Here is a 24,384-nt window from a genome sequence, read left to right as displayed (position 1 = left end):
CTGAAGTGTGTGCGTGTGCGCCACTGGGTGTTTGTGTGTGTTACCTTCCTTATGAAAGAGGTGACAGGACAGGGTCGAAGTAATGACACAGGTGCCAGTCGCAGGGTAGTCATAGACATATATAAAGACTAGCACTGTGTGAGTGTGTATGCGTCTGTGTCTGCGTGGGTTCATGTATTTTATGTGACCATTGAGGGCTGCTTTCAAGCAACCTCAGCCAGTCCTCTACGTGCAGGTGGACCAGGAATGTGCGACAGGTAGGTGTAGCGGGTGGGACAGGGCTGGCCTGATATCTGGTTTCAGACTCTGGATTAAATACAGTGGATGAGTCCTCTTTGCATTGATGGAAAATTGAATCTGCTGTTACAGTTGTATAAAGGCCAGATTACGGCTGAGAAGAAGTGGTCTTTACTGTCAAATAACACGTTGACCACGTGTGTGTTTACCTCAACTGTACACTCAGACATACACAAACGCCTTTTTGTTCCTGTCCTCCCTTTCTAGAGCATGCTTTTCTATCCGTGTATCACATAGACACACACATGCGCGCACACACTCCAACCACCCACAAACACCTCCGCAGGCTGTTCCAGACTGTCTAGTGGTGCCCTAGTGGGATTTCCCCCTCAGCTCCTTCTTTGATGTGGCTCCCATGTCACAAGGAGCAGGAAGCGAAGGCGTCTTGAGTGACAGCTCAGACACACACTGTTAATTATTTTTAAACAATGTGTGTTGGCTTGCACGTGTGTATTTGGGTTCGGTGTGTCTGATAAATCTTGGGCTTGTCAGTCGCATTACGTGCAGGTTTGCTTTGTACCTATTTTGATTTTATGCCTCTTTAAACGTGTAGGTTGCAGGTAGGTTATAATAATCTCCTAAACCGCACCGTCCTGGCAAGCTCATCAGTGCCTGAGGTGTGAGATCAACGCCTGAACTCATACAGCTGGTTGCACCTGTCCAGGTGAACTATGCGTAGTATTAGGTGGAGAGATATGGCAGTGTATGGCAGCGGGGATTTGCTTGTACACTGTTTTCCCAACAGAGAATCACCCTACATGTTCTGCTTCTGTTTCAACCAAAGGCCAGGATTCCAGTTAACATTGGCCGCCTGCCAAATAATGGTACATTTTTCCTTTTAGTGAACTTTAGATAGCCACGTTGTCTGAAAATCAGCCGTCTTCTGGAGGTACTTTTTTAGTCTATAAATCATATTTAGATTTGGGAATTTTGCAGTCTATTTACCGCCGTGGAGAACTGTGCAGAGCAGCTACCTGCCTGCTTTATGAACACAAAGGCCCTGGAAACCTGTAAGAGACAAAAACAATTGCATACACAGGCATGTGCGCAAAAAAGTCACGCCCTCTTTGATCTTGTCTGTTGCTTGGTTTTGGGGTGGGGTGGGAGCGGTGGAGGTGGACAGGTCTTGGCCGCGGTGGAGAATCCTCAAAGCAAAGGGACCTGTTCAGCCCTCCTCTCTCATCTGCCCCATTACCATCACACACACCTCTTGACATCTAAATAGCCCCCAATGCTTGGCATGCTGGGTCTCAGACTGCTTTTTTTTCCCCCTTTTTTTTCTTTTCTTTTGAAGGCCTCTGCGCTTTCACTTTTCCGTAGACAAGGGCCACAGTAAGATGTTTCAAACCGTAAGCTCGGGCTGGTCGGACGATCACAGTAGCTCTTATAAGCTGAGAATGCACAGCTGCAGTTATATTTTAACACTTGCTTTTGGAAGTGTTTCCAGTTGTTAGGGGGCAAGCTGCTTCACTGTAACTCTATCTGCATTTCTCCTTGACTTTGGTGCATACAGAGCAGATAAGTAGCAGGATGTCAGAGCTGATTTGGATTTCAGATTATATAAAGTGTAGTAGTTATGTGTTTAAACCTGTTTTGAAAGAGTATTTACTGCACAGTATTTAACAGATTTCAGTTAGTGAATTGTAGGTAATGACCGTTTTTTCATGAATGTCTCTAAAATAACACCCCTAAGGTTTGTATGCCAGCTACCAGGCAGTCTAAGGGTTACCACTGATTTGAACATGAATATCTAACTTAACATGTAGTCAGTGATAACACACATTCGTTGGGATGACCGAGTGCCTCTGATTCCAGGAATAACCCCCTATCAACTTACAAACACAAGCTGAAGAAAACTCTCATCATTCTTATGTACATTTGTGCGCACATTAATCTTCGCTGGGGTGTTGTGAGCTCTGCTGGACACCTCACTTCACAAATAGCTTATACTTTAATACTTGAATCCACCGTGTTACAGTAAGACCTACTCCTGCTAAAGTGAATAGGCCATTTACTGTAAATGTGCGCATCGGAGAGCGGTCTCAAATTCATTAACAGCGTTCTCAGAAAGCTCTTGGCGTGTGCAGGTCCTTAACACCCTATCATGACATATGAAACTAAGTCACCTCTCTATTATACAAAGACTTTTAATTCCACAACAATGAGTTAAGCCTCCCTATCAAATGATATGTATGGTAGGTGAGTCAGTAGAAGAGGAGATGAGTACTTTTGACAAGTTTGTCCGCCCATTGTCTTGGAATTTCCAGGAAAGGCGTGCGTGGGTTGAAAACCAGGAGGTTTGTTATGGAGAATTTACTGGGAAAAGTTGCTGTGGATATGCTTGATGTGCCTGTGTGTAGGCAAGTGCATGTGTGTGGGTGGGTTTGTGTATCTAGATGTGTACGTGCTCAGAGGTATGTTTTTATGTGAGGGGCCAGCTGTCATATAAAACTGTGCAAGACAGTCATTCAATCCACCAACATACACTGCACCCACAATACACTCACCCCTACATTAGACTTAATATAAGGGCGCTGTGACAACTGAAACACAACAGCAGCCATCGCAACACACAAGAGCCACCGTTTCATTTTTAATGTTATGTTTTAAGGATTTATGGCATTATGTTAAACTAATTCAGTGGATGTGGGAAAACTGGTAAGTTCGATGTTAAGACACTATCCAAGGCTGATGCTGGTTAAAGCGAGCCGAAAGTTAGATGTACGACGGATGACTGATGTGACAAAAGTTGCTGAGCCACATAGAGGTGCTGCTGGTACGGGGCAGCATATCAACACACACTTGAAACGCATCCAAAACGGAGAAGCAAACACACTTACGCTGACAATGGCACTAGGTGTGGGTCATTTCTTATTCGCGGCTCTCTGTATCTGACCTCTATGTCTGTGGTTTCCCACTGTGTGTGTGCTTGTTCAGGAAACTCCTCCCTTTCCCCACTTGCTGCTTCTCTTGACTGTAGACTTTCTCTTTCGAACCATAGACCTGCCCTTGTTGCGTGTGTGGCGGATGGAAAGGTTGGTGCACAGGCTTGGTGGTGTTTGAGGGTAAAGGTTAGAGGTAACAGGGGTTATTCATGCCTGTTCCCCTCTGTGTGTGTGTGTGTGTGTGTGTGTGTGTGTGTGTGTGTGTGTGTGTGTGTGTGTGTGTGTGTGTGTGTGTGTGTGAAAGAGAGAGGACTGTTCTATGCCTGTCTGTCTGTATTAAAGCCGCTAATGAGAGCCAGAGGAGGTCAGCTCCTGAGGAATGCTCTTTTACACTGCATAGAAATGCTGTGTGTGTGGTTGAGTGTGCGTGCACATATAAGCACGGAAAGCCAGTGGACAAAGACTAAATGTGTGCGTCTCCATCCTCTTGTCTCTAGAAGTCTCTATCTGTCTCTGAACCGACCCGGCCCCACCCGTCCCCCTGTGGGCCCCCTGCTCAACTAATCACCCAGCCAGGAATCAAAGCAGCAGCTAATGGGGGCCTGTCTGTCAGTAGACAGCCTTGTCAGGGAGGAAATTTTTCTGCACGGCACACCGGCTCGAATGAGCCCTCTGGGAAGGAGGAGAGAGAGGGAGAAGCAATTAAAGCACACCGGGGTGACCAGGATGCCATTGTGCTGCAGCATCTATAGAAACAAATATAGAAAAATACACAGATCCACACAGGGACTAGCACTTATCTGCAAAAAGATTAACCTTTCATCGGCTGCTTTTGTGGTAAAGAGACTTATATATTTTTTAAAATCAAATGTTGCATATGCTTCTAACTTCTGACAGCAGCAAGAGGTTAATGCCAAATAAATGTCGATTTCTATTTATTTAGAATTGTATGAACATGTCTTTGAGTGTAAAAGGCCTACAGTGGGTCCTGATGTTTCATCAGTTTGCACAGAATGTCTGACAGAGGATGCTCAGCTGATACGGATTAAAAAAAACTCTTACATTCGTGCCTTCCCCAGTTCAGGTTGTACAATGCTGCTACTTTAGTCCTGTCTTTAGGATACAGATCAGCATGTGATGCAAGGCAATGCTCAAGTGCTGCTTAATCAAGTTGTTTTTCTTGCTGTCCCCCTGTAGATCCACTTTTTCACATTCAAGTTATTTCAGTTTTTTAGCTATTTTATTTACCCCTTCTGATAATTTTTCTTTGTTGCCATCAGACATGGCTAAAAATTCATTCATTCTCATGACAGTGATATCAACCACATTTGCGTTAAACATAATTTTAAAGTGGTGTATTCGGTATTCCTGTCATATTCATATCATATCAGGCGTTTTGCTACTGCACTAAACAAAGCAATAAGAGAGGTGTAGGTGTATGAGGAGTGATGCTGCAGCTAGATACAGAAAGTGCTTTTTGGCATAAAAGAAGTTTGTGTCAAAGAACCAGAGAATTTGGTTCTCCCAAAAGGCATCACGGTATCAGCAACATCTTGTAGAGCTGAAATAATAAGTGGGTTAATCAATTAGTTGATTGTCAGAAATTTTTTCAGCAACTCTTATGATAATTTATTGCTTTGTCATTTTTCAAGCAAAAATGTACTATGTCACAGTAAACTGAATATCTGATTATCTTCTGGTTTTGGCATTGTGGGTTAGACAAAACAAGCAACTGAATATGTCGCCTTGGCGTCTGAGAAATTTTAAATGGCATTTTTCACAATTTTCTGACATTTTATAGATAAAATTATTTAATAGCCAGATTAATCAGAAATATACAGTTAGTTGCAGCTATAATATCTTGACAGAACTCATCAACGTAAGAATTAATTCCAAGACTGTTAATTGCAGAGGAAGCAGGTGGTGAATTTCCAGCTCAGTTGCCATCAATGAATCTGCATGTGTTTTGTGTGAGAGTGAGAACTGTCTAACCTTTGAGGTGTCTGACTAGTTATCCAGTTACACTCACCGGTTCCCGCAGGCTACCGTCTCACTACATTTTGGTCGGGAATTCCAGTGTGCCGACTCCAGCTGGGGAGTGTCCAGTTGCCCCTTGACACGGCACCCGAACGGACAGGCATTGATTCAGGTTCACAGTTTTAAAAAGCTTACTGTAATGCATAGGCTGTGACCTGGACTCACAAGTTTTATTAGCTAGGTTTTTTTTTCACAAGTATTAACATGGAATAAGGTTTGCAGGATAACAGTTATGGACCATTCAAAGAATTCCCCAATGTTGACACTGTCCATGATCACTAGATTGCTGTCTGTCACTTCCTGACTGGGACATTTACCCTTTGACCTGTCCGATAATTCGTCGTGGCCTGTTGACGTGTGAGCCAAGCCTTAGTCGGCCTGTTCTCTTTACCTTTTCTTTCTGATCTCTCTGTGTCTCTCTGGGGCCCACCGGGGCAGAGAGTGTGGGACCCCAGTGTCCACTTTCAAAGGCTCATCTCCTTATGTTGTTTTTAGGAGCTAGATGGACTATAGGGGCCTGGGAGGCATCCATGTGGAACCCAGGCCCATTCACTTTCCCACAAAACCCAGCGGTAGCGTCACTTAAGTTCATTAGGTGCAAGATAGAATACCGATTCCACTGGGATTGCACCATTAAGTGCATTTTCATATTTTTTTCAAACAGGGCATTTTGCTTAGCAACACATACCATCAACAACAAACAATAATACACATTTTATCGTATGAATAATGATATGTACATTGTCAGCTTGTCTGGCTTGTCTATTACTGTCTTTATAAATAGAAATGAAACGATTAGTGAATCAGTTGATCGTTAGAAACTTCATCAACAACAATTTCGATAATGGATTAATTTTCGAAATATTTTTTAAGCTGATTCCTGCTTTTTAAAATGATAATATATGCAGCTTTAATGTGTGTTATATGATTGAAAACCTTAATATCTTTGGGTTTTGGACTATAGGTTGGACAAAACAAACAATCTGAAGATGTCTTATTGGGCTCTGGAAACCTGTGAATAGACTTTTCTTCATTATATTCCAATCATTTCAAGACCAATCGATTCATCAAGACACCAATCAGCAGACTATTTTAAAATGATGTTTGTTCAAATGTGGACATGTAAAACTGACTTTATGAGTTCACTCAACTTTGCCTAAAGTGTGCAAGCGCAGCAGATTAGTGTATCATCTTCTTTAGTCCCGTTAGAAATGTGAGAGAGGAAGGAAGCCAGAGCGGAAAAAGGAAAGAGGAGAGCCTCATCTGTCCATCCACGCTCCACAGCGGATGAGAGCTGCAGAGGAGAGGCTCTAGAGGAGCTGGCGGGTGCTTAGCGATGATGTATGAGAGCCCCATCCATTACTCGTTCTGGTCTCAATACACACTCACTCACACACCAACACACACACACACACACACACATATGTTGGATCAGGTATCTCTTCAGACAATGTGAGGCCCCAGTAAGGTTTCTCTGTGTGGGTCTGATGTGGACAGAGGCTCCATCATAGGAGCTTAGAAAGCCTTTATGGGAAGGAGTGTGTATGTGAGATGTCCCTTTTCTGTCTGCAGAATATGTCTGTTGATTTTGTCCATCTCTGTTGTGGCTGACAAAGGCTCATGTAGTCCTTTTGTGCCTGAAGTGCTACTTGTCCGTCAAACACGCAACATGCAACGAGAGAATCATACGCAATACGAACAATAAATATATCTTAAAGAGACAGCTGAAACAAGTGTATTTTTTTGGCATTTTGGCAAATGGCTCAAATCATTCAAATTATTTAAATCCATTAACTTTTTGTTAACTGACTAACTGATTAATCAACGAATCATATCAGCTCCATTTTCCCTGTAATTAGTACCACATCACACAGTCTTTTCCCTTCCTAAGAAATGAGTTCCAGCCATATTTCAGTGTTACCAGAAAAGCTATAAAAGCAGTAACAGTGACCCCTATCTTATAAGTTATTTAATCATATAATTAGGTAAACTGAATTACTTGCCATCTGTCTGTCTTATACTTATTCAGTAATCTCTCCCCTCGCTGTCTCTCTGTCAGACTGCCAGTCGTCTGCGGCCCTGCAGGTTCTGACCAACCGCTGTCAGGGCAAGAAGAGCTGTCTTGTCCGAGCCTCCACCAGAGACTTTGGAGATCCCTGTTACTCTGGCATCAGGAAGTACCTCAGTGTCATCTACACTTGTGGTGAGTCCCAGCACACCTTTACTGAAGGCTTAATTTTCCCGCCACCAGGGGGGGGTGATGTTCACTTGCTGATCAGCTTGACCTCAGTTATCGTCCACATTGTTTTAGCTCTGTGATTCAGAATTACCCGCTCCAAACTGGGCTCTGTTATACTCAGAGAATAATTATATGTATTTTTAAGGTATGATGATGATGCTATTGGTTGCACCAGTGGATAATGCAGGATGATTTAGGACTGTTTCAAGTTTTGCCACCAACTCTTAGTATGGTACCCCCAGTGGAAACAGCATGTCCTGGCTACTATTGTTGGTAATTTGATGGACTTTTAATTTTTCTTTGAAATTAAATTCAAGCATTTCATTAATTGACGAACCTTTACAATCACTTTTGAGACTCTAAATGGTTTCTGAAGGAATGCAGTGTTTGTTTTTTGACTATTAACGCGGTTTTTGTTTTTTGTTTTTTGTTTTAGTTAGAGTGAGCAAGGAATTTCAAGTTCAAAGCTTAAAAACTTGTTTTCGAAGCAGAATGTAGTTTAAAAAAACTTTGACTTTATATCTGTGCGGATGAGGGATAATGATGGTCTTCCTTTTAATGTGTTCCCCACCCCTGGGCTAATCCTGAACTGTCAAGGCTGTAATTTATTAACCTCATTTTTGGAGACACACACACACACATGCACATGCACACGCCATCCAGTCGCCTCCAACACCAGGAATTGATCCATCAGCACCATGGCCTGGAGCCTCTCAAACCCACCGAAATCATTGGCACAGAAATCCAGATGCAGACTAGAACAACTTTTACACTTTTCGAGCATTTCAATGTGATTTCTGATTCCTGATTTTAAGGATTGAATTTTATGAGATTTACGAACGTTTATGAGATTTATGGGCTAAAAAAATCATATGTTTCTCATAGGACTGTAAATAAATCTCAGTCAGTGCATTGCAGCTCTCATTGTCCCTTTGCAGCTCCTTTCAGAGCATGCAATGTACTGGTGATTAATCTGAATACTGAAGTTCTCATCACAGTCATTGGTCATCGCAGTCAAATCTGTCCTTTATCTCAATAACAAACGGCCAGCGCAGACAAGAATACACAGGCTGTTCGGCTGTGTTTATGGAGTCGTTTGTCTTGAATCTCTGTCTGACCCCCCTTATCTGTCACTGATAACACAATGTACTATCCTAACAGCTCTGGTGCTGAGTTGGGTCGGTGAATGTGCGAGTGTTTTTGAGGAAGGGGCAGCACAGAAAGGGGAAGGATGTGGAATGGTGTAAACGTTCAATAGATAGAGGCGGTGGTGGGGGGTGTGTGGGTAGGGGTGTGTGTGCGCTGTGAGGGGGTAGGAGTTGGGTTTTTTGGGCTGTGGTCAGAGTTGAGGGGGATGAATGTGAGCACATCAGTCTACTTGCTGTAGACATGAAGTCACTGGTAGCTCCAGGCTCCAGCAAAGTGGTAATTTTGGGGGATCCTCTTTCATTGGTGGTTGAGTGTGTGTAGGATTGACCCCATTTGTGTCAGAGCATTTGTGTGCATATCTGCTCGCGGTGGTCTATACAGTGTTTCGTTCTAGCTGAAAAAAGTGGCATCTGCTCACACAAAGTGCTTGGTAGCGCAATTTCTTTAAACCGGAGAGTAATTTATGTTGGATAGTGAATAAGTAAAGTAATAAGTATTAAGAAATACATGAATAAACCCATGATTGGTAAAAGGTTTTGTTTTTGGTGGTCTGAGGAAGTCTAGTTTGTTAGGATAAGAATTTTAAGGAAATTCTGACTTTGTTTCCCCTTGTCTCTGTATGTGTGTGTCTGCATGTGTCTGTGTGGGTCACCTTTACTTAAGGAGGTGTTAACCCAATTAAAATCTTTTTCTGTCCTGTGATGACCCAAGTGCTATTTCACGGACTTTTGCACCCTGCCAAGAATAAAAGTAATTGAGGAAACTGTTTATGTCTATGTCTGTATATCTGCATGAGTATGTGTTGAGAGTGTCTATAAGTTGGTGCTAGGGTGTACACACACACACACACACACACACACACACACACACACACACACACACACACACACACACACGCAGGCACGAGTATGTGTTTGATTCACAGTATGGACCCAGCTTGCCTGTGATTTATAAAGCCATCAACCCCTCCGAGCTCAAGCTTCTCCCTCACACAGCCCCGGGGGTGGACTCGCTTCTTAGCAATAACACTGCAGCAAATAGCCTGGAACCTGCCATCAGTCTCCCAGCAGATCACACACACGCCGCCACTGTCAGGCTTCATTTACATCCACCCCCCCCCCAGAGGAAGTCCCCATGGTGTGGTTATATGTCAAAAAATACTTCAGGAGTCCCATTGCAGATTAACTGCAGCTCTAAATATTTGACATTTCAATTTTTGAGATGAAGATGACCGTATAAAATACACTTTTAGCAATGCATCCTGTCTTGCAAATTGTTCATAGTCTAAACGTGGAAATATTTACCCCTAGTACAACCATTGGAGATTGATGAATGAGCCTGCTCGGGGCACTTTCTTCAAAAAGCAAGGACCCAATGTGGCCCCTTTTGAAGTTTCTTTCTTGTAATGTTGTGTTGGTTACTTAGTCAGAGTTTGACCTCTGTCTTTAGAAGCTGGGACGAAAAACCTTCTTTGCAACATGTATAAATCTGGATCTGTGATAAAAAAGAACAGTACAGTTCTGGCTGATGTTGTATGCATAGTGTAAGTGTGTCTTTTTGGTCTTATGCTGGTAACAGTTGTAGGAAGGGTCCTATTTCTACAGCTAGCTCAACAGGACCTCTGAGGCCTGTCCTGCAGCCCCATAACATCATTCTTCCTATTTGCCAACATCCTTCCTCTGCCTTGTGAGTGAAGAGATACAGCCTGTGGGCATCCTGCTTCTGCATGTGTGTGTGTCTTTGTACCATGAAGGACAGCAATACCTTTAAACAAATTTTAACAAAAAATGATTCGTTGATTCAAAAAATGATTCATTCATTTCCTTCCCCTCCTCCTCCTCCTTGTGTCAGTCAAAGATTGAGGCCTCCTTACCCAGAGCACAGCTCTTTTCCACCCATGAGAAGCATTAAAGCTTCAGACTTGATATCTTTCCTAAACTTCCCTCCAAGGCTTCCCCTCAAGAGTGTTCACTGTTTAGTAATTTATCACCCTGAACAAGCCACACAGCCTTTTTTGAACCATGCAGAAAAGACTTTTTTGGGGGGATAAAAGGTCATGGAAAACCTAATGAACAGGTGTAATTGCTGAGAAGGAAGTGGATTAATTGTGGCACTTAGCTGGTTAACATGGGCTCTGGGGTTGAGAAGGGGGGCTCGATGGAACTCAGGCATTTCTAACCCTGGGGTTGAAACCTCAAAATGGTAATAGGATCGCTAAAAAAAACCAAAAAAAACAATGAAAGTATAATGAGTCTTTTAATATCATATATATATGTGTGTTTTCATATATAGGACTACAGCCACTACTAAATCTACATTTCAGTGATATGCTGTACAAAGTCACCTATTAAAGGAGTTTAACATGAAAAATGTTTTTAAACTATAAAATTTTGTAGAGAAAAAATTGTCAGAGCATTTACGGTCAAACATATAACCTATTTATATGCCAGGAAGATCACTTTTTGATTAACATAAAGTAGTTCTTATATACTTGTGGTGGTTGTCGAAAGTCACAGAAAATTCACTCACACACAAAGTGTTAATATCCAGCATTGTAAAAAAAATTATCTTAGCATGGATTCCCCTATTGACCATTGTCAGCAAAACAACTTGGTCTTAGAGTTCAATTGTCTTTTCATGTTTTCAGTCATTGGTGTTTACTTTTTCCTTTTAGTAGATAAATTGTGGAAATCAAGTGCGATGTAGGGGTAGAAGCTGCAAATTTGGTTCATTTTGGTGAAGGCTTCACTGTAGGCTTTGACAGAGGCGTGGTCACTGGTGCTGTGCTACTGGTGTTTTTAATGGACACAGTCTGAGTAGTGGAGACTGTGGCTGCCTACACATGGCTCAGGGGGTGCTGATTTAGATGTAACAGGGGAAAATAGAGGAAGATAAAGATGTAATTCAGAGGTTTGAGGGTTTGAATTTTCCCAATTGGTTATGCAGACATACACACAGACATATACGCATGAATATATACATGCACAAAGATACTTGAGGTACACATGTGACCGCCGCAAGCCACACACTCCTCCAGCTCCCCAGGACACATTCATGTCATGTCAGCAGAGGAGACTGTGGGGAAGATGTTTATTTTGGCCCAGTTGTGTGGAGCTGCAGTCCAGCCAGGCAGGCAGTAGCTGCTGCGGGGCCCCAGCATTTCCCCTTGTAGCTCATCCTCTAGCTGCAGGACTGGTGGACGACACATATGTCCACTGTATTCGCTGAAGCAAACGGTTTTTCCAGTATCTCTAATCTGACACATACAGAGGCTTGTACATGCAAGTGACTTATGGCGGTTTTCAGTACGGTAGTTTCCCACTGCTTGGCTTTCAAGATTAAGGCTTTGTATTATTTTGATGTTGTACCTTGATGGTTTAAAAGAAACAAAAACATTTTTGATGATGCTTTCATCTTAAGGCATTGCCTGATTAGGTGTGGTTAATTTTGCCAAGCCGATTACAGTTGTATCAAGTACAGTCTCAGTAGCAAGAAAATGGCCTAATTTAGCCTTCAAATACATTAGTGGTTATGTTGGAATATTCTGGCTCTTACTGAGTCATTATGGCAGTATATGGCCACGATCCCACCAATTACGTATTTTATTAGGGTGAAAAAAACCCAAGAACCTGGCAGAAGGTGTTTCAAGAAACAGTCTTTGACCCATGCATGATCCGTGGTGTGTCTGATTATAGTGAGTGGAGAGGCAAGCAGAAAAGAATGAAACAGCCCCTCTGAATACTCCCCAGCCTCGTAACACAAGCCTGGCTCTGCAGAAACCCTGGAATAACTCCCGCAGCTGGCACTCTCAGTAACAGTGCTGCGAGAAAACACACCGCACGTGACCTTGGCTGACCTGCGTGTGCTGGTGTGCTGCATTAATTGTGGTTGCAGTTGGTTCGGCCAATACCCATAAAAGGCATTGGGTGAGGTTGGCATACGCCAATCAGCCACACCACTAAAACCACCTGCCTAATAGGTGGCTTCAGTGTTTTAATGTTGTTGTTGTTGTTTCATGTTGTGCAGAAAGCTGCGATGGCCCGTGTGCTCTGACGGCTTTCTATCATAGGCAGCATTAACTTTTTCAGCAGCTGGTGCTACAGTAGCTTTCCTTTGGGATGGGACCACACAGACCAGTTATCACTCCCCACGCGTATCGACGAGCCTTGGGCACCCATGACCCTGACTGGTTGTCCTTCCTTTGACCACTTTTGGCAGGTAGCTACCACTGTTTACCGGGGACACCCTGCAAGTCCTGCCGTTTTGGAGATGCTCTGACCCAGTCGTCTAGCCATCACAATGTGGCCCCTGTCAAAGTTGCTCAGATCCTTACGCTTGCCCATTTTTTTTCTCTGCTTCCAAAACATCAACTTCAAGAACTTCAAGAACGAATGTCATCTCTGCTACGCTCTCTGTCTGTTGTCCCTCCAACACGGTTTGAAACATTTTTGGACAAAAGATCTAGTGAAGTTTGGTAAAATAACTGGCTGATATAAAAACATATAAAAAAAAAAGTAACTGACTGAAAGTCAGGGTGTGGTCTCTGGAAGAGGACGAGATAAATGAAGGGAGTTTTTGGAGGGAACACGCTGTTGCCATGGTGATTTGCTGATGCTAGGGGTTGTGGGTTTGTGCTTTGCCAGCATGTTCAATCAGCTGATGTCTGCCCTGCACCATGTCTCATCAACTTACATCACTGGGTATCTGCTGGCTGTTTAGTGCACACACCCACCACACATACAGACACACACACACACACACACACACACAAACACACACACACACACACACACACACACACACACACACACACACACACACACACACACACACAAGCGAATAAAAACAGGTTAAATCACACCCTAATTCTCGTAATTTTCCTTACTTCAAACACCTACACACTCAGCTATATGTGGTGTGGTCATACATTACAAATCTAGTTTAATAGCCAGACGATGCGATCAGTAGCCCTCAGGAGAAGTCTGTAAGAACTTTAATCAGATTAAAATGAATCATGAACAAAGTGGATTTGAAAAAAAACAAGGTGTTATATACCCTTTTAAGTTCTCACAGCTTCTCTGTCTTTCCCTTGCCCTCTTCCCCTTTTTTGCCTTTTGCTCCCTCCACACATGTTTTACTCACCTTCTCTATCCATGTAATCCAGCCATTTTTACAATGCATAGTTGGTTCACTCTAGCTGTCTCTGCTGCCTCTTTTTACTCTGTCTTCCTCTTCCTCACCTTGTATATGGCAACTGCAACCTCTGCCTTTGATCTCATCTCTTTTCCTTGTTTTCCTTCTGTCTCCATTCTGTCCAACATTTCCGACTGCGCAGCGCGATAGCCTAGAGGTTAGAGCTGGAAGTTGATTGGGTTATGTCCCTTACTATCTGAGGAAATATGAACCTTGACATTGGGAGTAACTGTTTAATGCGGACAGTATTTTCAAAGTGCCTTTGATCAATCGTGTTCTCCCATTTCTGTTACTGAAGTTGCATTGGTTAGAGAAAAATCTGTTAAAACCTTATTTTAGATTAATACCACAAACTGTGTTCAAAGTAAAAGTTAATTACATAGTTAATTACTCTTTAATTAAAAAAAAGACCAGTAAAGTAAACCATGAATAAGCAGGTCACATTACAGTTTCTGATGTGGTGGTTATGAATTGTCTACAATTTGTATAACAGTTAAAAATCAGGCAAAACACAGTCAAGCAAAACTAAATAGCTGGCTATCTCTACACCACAGAGTTGCTCAGTTACAGTAAAAAAGATTTGTCCTAACTCCTTGGTTTTAGAGACAAAATTCAATACCTCCTGCCCTCAACCGGCACCAACCTATCCTCAAACACAGGCACCTTAGAAACACCTGTGCAACCTGATGTATACTTAGACAGTTTCTTTCCCATCGACCTTCGCCAACTAACTTCAATAATGTCTTCATCCAAACCATCAATTTGTCTCTTAGACTCCATCCCAACTAGGATGCTTAAGGAAGTTTTACCTTTAGTTAGCACCTCTTTACTAGATATAATCAATATGTCTTTGTTAACAGGCTATGTACCACAGTCCTTTAAAACAGCTATAATTAAACCTCCTCTTAAAAAGCCTACTCTTGATCCATATGTCGTAGCCAACTATAGACCCATATCTAACCTTCCCTTTCTCTCTAAGATCATTGAGAAAGCTGTTGCCAACCAGTTGTGTGACTTTTTGTATGATTATCATTTATTTTTAGGATTTTCAGTCAGCACTGCACTGGTTAAAGTTACAGATGACCTTCTTACTTTATCAGACAAAGGACTTGTCTCTGTACTTGTCTTGTTAGACTTTAGTGCTGCATTTTACACTATTGACAATCACATCATATTACAGAGACTGGACCATTTGATCGGCTTTAAAGGAACCGCTCAAAGCTGGTTTAGGTCCTATTTATCAGATCGATTTCAGTTTGTGCACGTAAACGATAAATCCTCCATATACTCAAAAGTTAGTCATGGAGTTCCACAAGGTTCTGTGCTTGGACCAGTTCTATTCACCTTATATATGCTTTCTTTAGGCAATATTATTAGGAAAAACTCCATAAACCTCCATTGCTATGCTGATGATACCCAATTTTATTTGTCAATGAAGCCTGGTGAAAGCAATCAGTTAGCTAAACTTCTAGCTTGCCTTAAGGACATAAAAACCTGGATGATGAGCAACTTTCTCCTGTTAAACTCAGAAAAAATTTAAGTTATTCTGCTTGTAACAGGAACTAGGAAAAGAGATCACATTTCTCCTGTATTAGCTACTCTGCATTGGCTCCCTGTAAAATTCTGAATAGAATTTAAAGTCCTCCTCCTCACCTACAAAGCCCTTAATGGTCAGGCATCATCATATCTGAAAGAGCTCATAGTACCCTATTACCCCGCTAGAACACTGCGCTCCCAGAACTCAGGCTTGCTTGTGGTTCCTAGAGTCTCCAAAATTAGAATAGGAGGCAGAGCCTTCAGTTATCAGGCTCCTCTACTGTGGAACCATCTTCCAGTTTTGGTCCGGGAGGCAGACACCCTCTCCACATTTAAGAGTAGGCTTAAAACCTAACTTTTTGCTTACAGTTAGTGCTGGCTCAGGGTGCCTCCTCTTCCTCTCCATCTGCACGCATTAATATGGCATCAATGGTCGTTATTAACTTGACTTCTTCTGTCTCCCATAGTTTTGTGCTTTCTCGTCTTTCTCCTCGCTCTTCCTGTCGCTTTCTGCCGGTATTTCTGCCCCTGCTGCTAGAGAGTCTGGATCTGTGACTGCAAACCACCTACTGCCCCCATGATCCTGCTCACACTGCTTCAAATATTATGATTATCATCAATTGTTATATTTAGTGTTATTAGTACTATTATTCACCCTATTATTACAATTATTAGTTTTATTATTAGTCTCTCTCTCTCTCTCTCTCTCTCTCTCTCTCTCTCTCTCTCTCTCTCTGTCTCTAGCAAACCAGCCGGTCGGGGAAGACGGCGCCCAACATGAGCTGGATTCTGTTCAAGGTTTCTACCTGTTAAAAGGGAGTTTTTCCATGCCGCTGTCGCCAAGTGCTTGCTCATGTGGGAACGTTGGGTGTCTGTAAATATAACAATAAAGAGCATGGTCTACATGCTCTCAGGGCACTCTACATGAAAAGTGCCCTGAGATAACCTCTGTTATGATTTGGTGCTATATAAATAAAATTGAATTGAATTGTATTGAATTGAATTCTTAATCATTTTGCCTGTTAGTGTAAAAAACTTCCTGGGAGACACAAAGATTTGTATCTCACCACAATCTCGATGACTACTGTGAGTTAAGAGTGTTCTCAGAGCTCAGTCACTCTCCTTTCCCCCTGAGCCAGTGGTGCATTGTTTTTTATCCGTCACTATTCACTTGTGTCATGGAACCAACCCTTGAAAAAGTCCCTTAAATGAAAATAGAAAGAGAAAAAAAGTTGCTCAGAGTGTAGCAGAAACTAGAGTGTGTGGCAGCCAGACGTTTTGATTCCTCTGTCTACAGACTGCTTAGTAAACATGATGGGGAAGGAACATCAGAGGCCTGTACTGATGACCCAGGTGACTGGATAAGCATGATAGGATGGGGGCCAACTTAGAGCGCACTGAGTGTGATTAACTCACATACAGCCTTTGAGGCTGATGTCAAAATGTGCTTTCTCACCTGCCAACCAAAACACAAGATAAACCCATGCAGTGATAATCTGATGTTTCTGGGTGGTTATGTACCATAGTATTAGCATAGTATAGGATCTAGGAGTAGGTTGGCGAAATAGGTGGATGTATCCACTTATAGTCCTTGCTAAGTGTGTTATCAGTGGTGTTAGTTAATTATTGATGATTTGGTTTTCTGTCTAGATCCCTCAGCATATTCTGATATGCAGAAATGCGTACTTTTTAGATGTCTTCCCTGCTTTGCCCATCCCTCTTTATCTTCATTGTGCAGACAGTCTCATGACAATGTGGATAATCAGTGTCCATCTTGCTGGCTCAATACTGACCACTCAGTCCTATACCTGGCCTCTGTGATCTGTTATTGAGGCCTATGGGTCTCATTAACATCAGTGTCTGTGGGAATGGGAGAAAGAGGGCATCTCTGATGATCCTTTTGGGGTCTATCGCTCTGTTGCCGCTACTCAAAGCCACTTATGTCCCTGTAACCATTCCAGCCCCCAACATAGGAAGCACTTTCCAGAGCAGAGGAATGTTCTGCATTTGGCTTCAGGCTGTTTGTCTGCTTTAGAAATGTCAGATAATAGGAGCATGTAGTGAGGTGAACAGTCATACAGTCACATGTTTGTACAAAAATACATGTGTATCGTATATACAGACATACTTACATACATAAAAACGAGCACAAATAGTATTTGGACAAACTGAATGCACTAGCAGTGTGTACACAAACACACAAACATCTCTCCCCTATCCTGCGGTTTTTGCTTGGCCTGTTTTCCCAAATGAGCAACTGCTTCTTTGTTGGGCTGGAAACTGCAAAATAAGCAAAGCTCTGGACGAGAACTTGCTGCCAACTTTGTCGGCTTCACAAATTCGTATACTGTGTACACTACTGTTTTTATGTCACTCTGTGCTCATGGCAAAAAAACTACTCTCTACTCTTTTTGTGTGACCCATCGTTCGTTTGTATGTAGAGCTTGTTGAATTGGGGATAGGGGGGTTTGGTACTAATGCTTTCCAGTCTGTGGCTGGTTTCAGTTTCCCTCCTGCGGTGGACACGGATGAAGAGGGAGAGAGAGAGGGAAAGGGAGAACGGAGAATTAGTGTGTGTGTGTGTGTGTGTGCGGAGGGACAGTCAGGGGGTGGGAGTCAAAGGGAGAAATTCCCAGGGCATCTTAAGATGGAATTATAGTTCTGTGAAGACACATTTAAATGTCTCCACAGAGAAGGGTGTTATGGGTAACCGTAGGTTTGCAGAATAACTGACACGCACATCAAAATCTTTTCTTTTCTTTTTTTTTTTTTTACAAATGTAGACACCAAAAAGCATGTTCCTCAAAAATAACTTAAAGTCAGAGAAACTGTTGCGAGTTAAGAATGTCTTTCCATAAAATTCATGAATGAAAAGAAAGGCAGAATGAATGCAAACACTTCCCAAATCTCAACCATATGTTGTATTGGTTGCTCTAACTTCACAACTGAAATAGAAAAAATTCGCACTGTTGCTAAAATTCATACAGCAAAAGCTGAGCAAACGTTTCTGAGTGAAAGCTATGAGCTAGGGTGGGGCAATATGGATCAAATCTATTGTTATGGGATATGTCATTTTATATTGCAGTATAAAAAACCTGACAAATGAAGGTACTCTTATATAAAAATCCAATATTGCCATAAAGCAGTCCGGCTCAGTGATTTGCAACACTGCCCACTATGACTTTATACAGCCAGAGACATTAAAGAAATAGATATCACACAATAAATTGAATGGAAAAATCTCTGCTGACAGATCTGTACTGTCTCATGGTATAAATGATCATATTGCTAAAGTGTATCATAGATGTTCACTTACACACAGCATGGAGCCGCATGTACCGGCTCTTACACCCCGAGATTTCCAATCTGACTTGAATTAAATTCTCAGGTCGACTTTATTCATCTTTCTCTGTCTCTTTCTCTCTGTTACTCACTCTCACACACTCATGCACACACTCATAGCCCCCTCCTCTCTTTGCTGCTCCTTCCCTCCCCTCTCCACCTCTCTTTGACTGCTCACTCACACAGCAGTGGACTGTGTAGGTGGACACTACATGTCCCGCTTCTCTCTCTCTCTCTCTCTCTCTCTCTCTCTCTCTCAAAAACACACACACGCACACACACACACACACACACACACACACACACACACACACACTCACCCCCTCTCTCTCTCTTTCTCTCTCTCTCTCTCTTGCTCTCCTGCTGTCACATTCCAGTTGTCTAAAGCGGGGTTTAACTTTCTCTCTCCCCAAGAGTAGGAAGGAAGGGAAAGCTAAAAAGAAGAGAGGCATTAGAGAAGCCTTCACTAGTTATTCTCTCTGGATGAGAAGAGGAGAAGAAGAGGAAACTCTCTTCATACTCCATTTGGCTTAAAAAGGGGGATTCAACATAGAGGAGCATACCTTCTTAAAGGGGCAATCCTTTTTTTTCCTCCCTCCCTCCCTCTTTCTTTTCCTTTTTTGGGCCGTGCTCTCTTATTCTGGTCGGACCCAGACCCTGGTGGACTATTCACGTGAGCGCTTGTTTTTACTGCAAAGTTGGTCCTAGCTCTCCTGGCGGGACTGAGAGGAGGAGGAGGAGGAGAAGGAGGAGGAGGACGAGGAGGAGGAGGAGGAGGGGGAGGGAGTGTTTGACAAGACAGACAGCCGCACACACGAACACACACTCTGAGAGAAAGTAACTGCCTGGACCCCAGAGGATTTTCCATTCAGCAATGTGTGTGTAAGTGTCACCTAGTCTTCTGGCTTGCCACGCTTTTAAATCTCTCTGTTGTAGTCTGGCTACTTTTGCTTGTTGGATTCTGTGGTGAAGCTGTGAGACTTTTGTGTTATTTAGAGGAGTGGGACCATCCTTCTTGGTTTCTATCTTAAAAGCTTCAAACTTTGGATATTTAAGAGTCATTTCTCTGCATATTTAATCTAATTTTACGTTTTGCTTGTCATGAAGTTCAAATGCCTCACCTTGCGTTGCTCTTAGGAATGTTCTTGCTGTTTTAGCACTCGCTGCTAAAGATGTGAGAACATATGAGTGTTAAAACTGGTGTGAGTGTGTGTGCTAATTTTGAGGCTGGCGAGTGTGTATGTGTGTGTTAGAATTCCTGTGAAACATGAGGAAACAAGTGTTCAGGAGCGGAGAGGGATATTTGCCAGGTTGACTGACTGGATTAGATACTGACAGGGAACCGAAGGTTTCACATGTGGACAGATGAGGTAAACTGAGTATGAGATCACACACGGATCACAGATACGCGCAACGATGCACACGTATGGCTAAACTGATACCTGACAACGCCCTGTCAGTATTGGTACCTTTAATAGGAACAGTGATACTAATTTTTTTTTTCATCTTCTCCCTCTGTGTGTTTGCTTGTGTGTGTTTCCAAAGGTGGTCAGTGTTTTTTTTTCCTACTGAGCTGCTGGTAGCACCGAGCAGAACAGGCTATGTTGGCAGGAGTTTGACTCCACTGTAATTAACGACCGGGTGCATAATACACTAAAACCAACAGTGGCAACGAGTCGTTCGCATACTCCAAATACTGGCGCTGACTCAGAGCGAGCAGGATCATTGAGCTCGCTGAAAATCTGTCACTTTAACTCCGACACTCTATGACACCCCCTTCTTTGAATGTAGTGTCCTAGAGCCCAAGGTGACGTCTTTGAATCTCTTATTTTTTCCGACCAACTCTCCAAAAACCAAAGATATTCGGTTAATGATGATTTAAAACATAGAAAAGCAGCAAATCTTCAAAACTGAGAAACTTAAACCCGATGTTTTGCTTTTTTGTTTGCTTTTAACAATTTTAATACATCTGTGCATGACATTACCTTTCTTGTGTTGGCATACTTTTGATGTATTTGTCTGAATTAATTACCGTATGTCCAGTTATATATTCTGGACTTCTGGACTACACGAGGCCAATTGGTTGGTGCAGTTGGTGGTCAGTGGTTGCTGTAGCTATTCTCAGTTTAGTTATATTGGATTCAGACTATTTATATTGCTGTAAAATTGATAAAAAGCTAATGAGAAAATTCAGGTTGTAAAAGATTCACAAGAGATTTAGTAATTCAGTAAATTTGCTTTATTACCAAGCTGCATAGGAATCTGAGAGCTGAGCTGTACCAGTTTAGTCAGCCCCATCATTTAATTGTAATGCAGACGGGTTCCTAGTTTCATCTGATGCTGAACTCAAAACATGTTTAGTGATTAATTCACCAGCGCAATTGAAGCAACTTTTCCTGCAGTTCAACATGTGTTTCATCAAAGACTGCCTAGAGCACAACACAACCGCAGGCTTAGCTCCCAGCGGTGCGTGCACAACACCCGAGCACACAGCGGGCCTCGTAAGCAGGACCTGGAAACCCAGTTAGCCGCTTAGACCAGACAATGGCGCAGTCAGTTCCTGGGCTCCAAAATGGCAAAGACGTTTAGATGGCTTCCAAATGGCGTGTGTGTTTTCCCGTCTGTTGTGAACATGTGTATACAGTAGGTCTGTGCTTCTGCCTCCCTGTTTGCGAGACTGTAAATGTGTGAGCCTGTCTGTGAGTGCACGCGTTCCCCACCTACCTCTCCCTGTCGGCCAGGTTTCCCTCTAATTGACGCGTAGCTGTTCCCCTGTAGCGCCAGTTTGCAGTGTCGGCCCTGTCCCTCCCAAACCACAGGGGACGCTTTGTTTGTAATTTATGAATTAGTGTGTGGTTTGGGTAACGAGGAGAGAGCGCAGGCTGGAGACTGACAGCACAGGAACAGGAACAGGAATAAGCCCAGTCTGCGTCAGCCCACGTTTTGATTAGCTGGATGTTAACGTGCTTTTGTTTATTATTCCAGATTCACAGTCTGGATGTCCTCTGGAGATGGGGGGAGAGATTGAGATGACAGGAGAAATGATTAATCAGTGAGATGAATGGGCCTTTCTGTCTTTGTCCCTGCTTTTTTGCACCCCTCCCCCCCACACCCAGAGATCTGACTTCATGTTTGACAATGCTGTGATAATCTGTGTAAATCTGTGTCCGGCCATCAGATAAGGCTGACTGCTCAGTTGTAAAAACAGAAAGGCAGACCTTCTTGTTCTCTCTCCCTTCATCTTCATAGCTTCGCATAGCTCTATACCCCCCTGCTTTGAGCACCCTTTCCGCCATCCATTCTCTTCCTTTTTCTCTTTTTCATCAAGTGGTTTTATTTACTTTGTCTAGTCTGAATGGAACCTGGCACTGTACTAAGCTTTGGCCTGGTTCTTTCACAGAAAAGCGAAGCCCTCTTTCCTTTCCAAGCCCCTCTTTTTTTCCTCTACCCTTGATTTGATTTTTATCCTTTTCTTCTCTGTTCTCTGTTTTTGAAACTCAGCATGCATTCCTAATGGCTTCAACTCTCCAACAGTGGTGTTTTCTTTTTTCCTTCCTTCCTATACTGCCCTTCCTTCCCTCCTTCCCTCCTTCCCTCCTTCCCTCCTTCCTCCCTTCCAGAATGAGTCATTCTCTAAAAAATAAAAGTCATTTTGAAGTGGAATGGGTGCGGGGGTCTCCTGATAGCCAAAGCAGATGTGATTCCCCCCCTCCAGAAATTGCCTTCCCTGGCATTCTTCAGCACTAACATACAGCTGCTTGCAGGGGTTGCTGTGGTTCTCCAACCCACCCTAAACTTCCCCCCACCACTCTCTTGGTAATAACTATACATCCTCATACCACTATTCGTATGGCTTTGGCCCCAGCTCCCCCCTTTCTTTTACTCAATGTCCCCAGTGTCCCTGGCATCAGCAGTGACTCGACCCCTGTACCATTAAGCCAACTCTATTCCCCTGTAATAGCTGCCAGTGCCCCCTAGTCTTAGTTATAATACACCACAATGCTCTGTTAACAAGCTAACTTTAAAGACCCTAGTTCTGCTTCCAAATGGTAGAGTCCTTTACTTTATAGTTCATTTACAAGAACCTAGCTTTTCCTTTCCTCTTGGGCCAATTCTTTGAAATGGATGTAGGTTCTCCAGGACAGTCTTGTCCTCGAAGAGCAGTGTTTTATCACTCTTCTGATGTCTGTGTTATTGCCTGGACTGGTCCTAGATGGAGGGATTTGAAGAGTCTCATAGCTGTGGTGAGTTATTTATCTCCCAGTGAGATTGTGGGAGTTAGTCCCCTGGATCCTGGTAGATTTAAAAGGTCATCGAGGTTGGAGAGGGAAAAAAAAAAATGGCTGTGGTTCGCATGCATGGGAGGATGCACAGAAATTAACACCTGAGGATCCAAAACACATGCTTGAACAATCACTTTGGCGCTGCTTTGAAGATACATACTGTAAGTGATGCACAAATCAATATACAATAGAGAAGCCCAGCAGAAAAATCATTTATCTCCGAGTTGTGTATTCACAGTTTTCTTATTGTTACTTAACTTGGATGTTTGAGCTTCACGGTGCAGAATGATGTATGTGCAGAGTTTGAAACTTGAAGGTTTTTTTCACATTCATCTGCTGAAGAGGCTTACCCTTCAGCACCTAACATTAGAGTTTGAGACATGAAGATATGAGCAGGATTTTGTGACATCATTCGGAAGGCAGTTATGGTCGAAAATGTGACTGACAAAAGCGTGATGTGGAAACTTGAAACCTCTAGTGCACGTACACTGTGAATTAACTTTCCAGTGAAGCTGGAGACATCTTGTATCAAGCAGTTAAAGTTTTGAAATAAATAATATTTGCAGATTCATAGATTTTGAATGTTTCCATGATAGAAAAGGAATAGATTTAATTTTAAGTCTTTTTAATGAGGTAATTGAACATACTGTATGAGAGAAATTATTTTTCAGGGAAGTGTATTTTTATGTGTCCTAGAACATGTCTTGAAAGGATCTTTAATCTGATCTATATGTACCTATATATGTTAGTCTTGTTTGATGTTGTAATGGAAAGAACTAGAATGCAATGATAGCATGCATATACAGTGGATTGGTAGCTGCAGTGTGCGATCCAGAAAGCTGTGTGTTTCCAGTTCATGCTCAGGTCTGGAAGACGTGGACATGTGGACAGCATACCAGAGAACCTCTTGAATGGCTTTATTCAGCAAGGTTTCTGCCTTTTTAGTTGCCCTTTAGTAAGCCAAGCTCACCCAGCAAAATTAATTTTCCCTCCAAGGCACCATGGTCAGGGTGAAGGACACTGCACCTCTGAGAGAGAGTGTGTGTGTGTGTGTGTGTGTGTGTGTGTGTGTGTGTGTGTGTGTGTGTGTGTGTGTGTGTGTGTGTGTCTGTGTCTGTGTGTGTGTGTGTGTATGTGTGTGTGGGCATGCGTGTGTGTGTGGGTGTGGGTGTGTGTGTGGGTGTGTGTGTGTATGTGTTTTCCTGGATGTGTTGGCCGTAGAAGAACTTTCACAGTAGTCCACTTAATTAAACCAGAGCTTTGCACCAGGAGGAGAGCAGAAAAAGACCAGCGTTGTTGTTGACCAGCATACCAACTCTGTGTGTTCATGTCAATGTTTTTGCCAAAGGTGTGTATATTTACTCACTTGCCGGTCAACTGGGTTAACTGGTGTCTGCCGGTAACTGTGAGTTTCTTATCCAGC

The 24,384-nt window shown here is 42.7% G+C and overlaps 1 protein-coding gene across 3 annotated transcripts in view; it reads left to right on the top strand.

The window, feature by feature from the left end:
* LOC120789274 (protein eva-1 homolog A) overlaps positions 1 to 24,384 on the top strand; it is a 78,010-nt gene that overhangs the window by 28,138 nt on the left and 25,488 nt on the right. Inside the window, exons 5-6 of one of the 3 annotated variants that reach the window (XM_040125890.1) lie at positions 7,279 to 7,422; positions 16,081 to 16,134. In XM_040125890.1, the coding sequence (XP_039981824.1) occupies positions 7,279 to 7,422; positions 16,081 to 16,134 (198 nt within the window). Of the gene's footprint in view, positions 1 to 7,278; positions 7,423 to 16,080; positions 16,135 to 19,494; positions 19,555 to 24,384 lie in introns of those variants that run through there. The other 2 variants (XM_040125891.1, XM_040125892.1) reach the window with 2 other exon arrangements.

This window comes from Xiphias gladius, chromosome 4 (genome assembly GCF_016859285.1).
Source record: "Xiphias gladius isolate SHS-SW01 ecotype Sanya breed wild chromosome 4, ASM1685928v1, whole genome shotgun sequence".
NCBI lineage: Eukaryota > Metazoa > Chordata > Actinopteri > Istiophoriformes > Xiphiidae > Xiphias > Xiphias gladius.
Note: the sequence above shows the minus strand (reverse complement) of the source record. Positions and strands in the feature narration are given on the sequence as shown.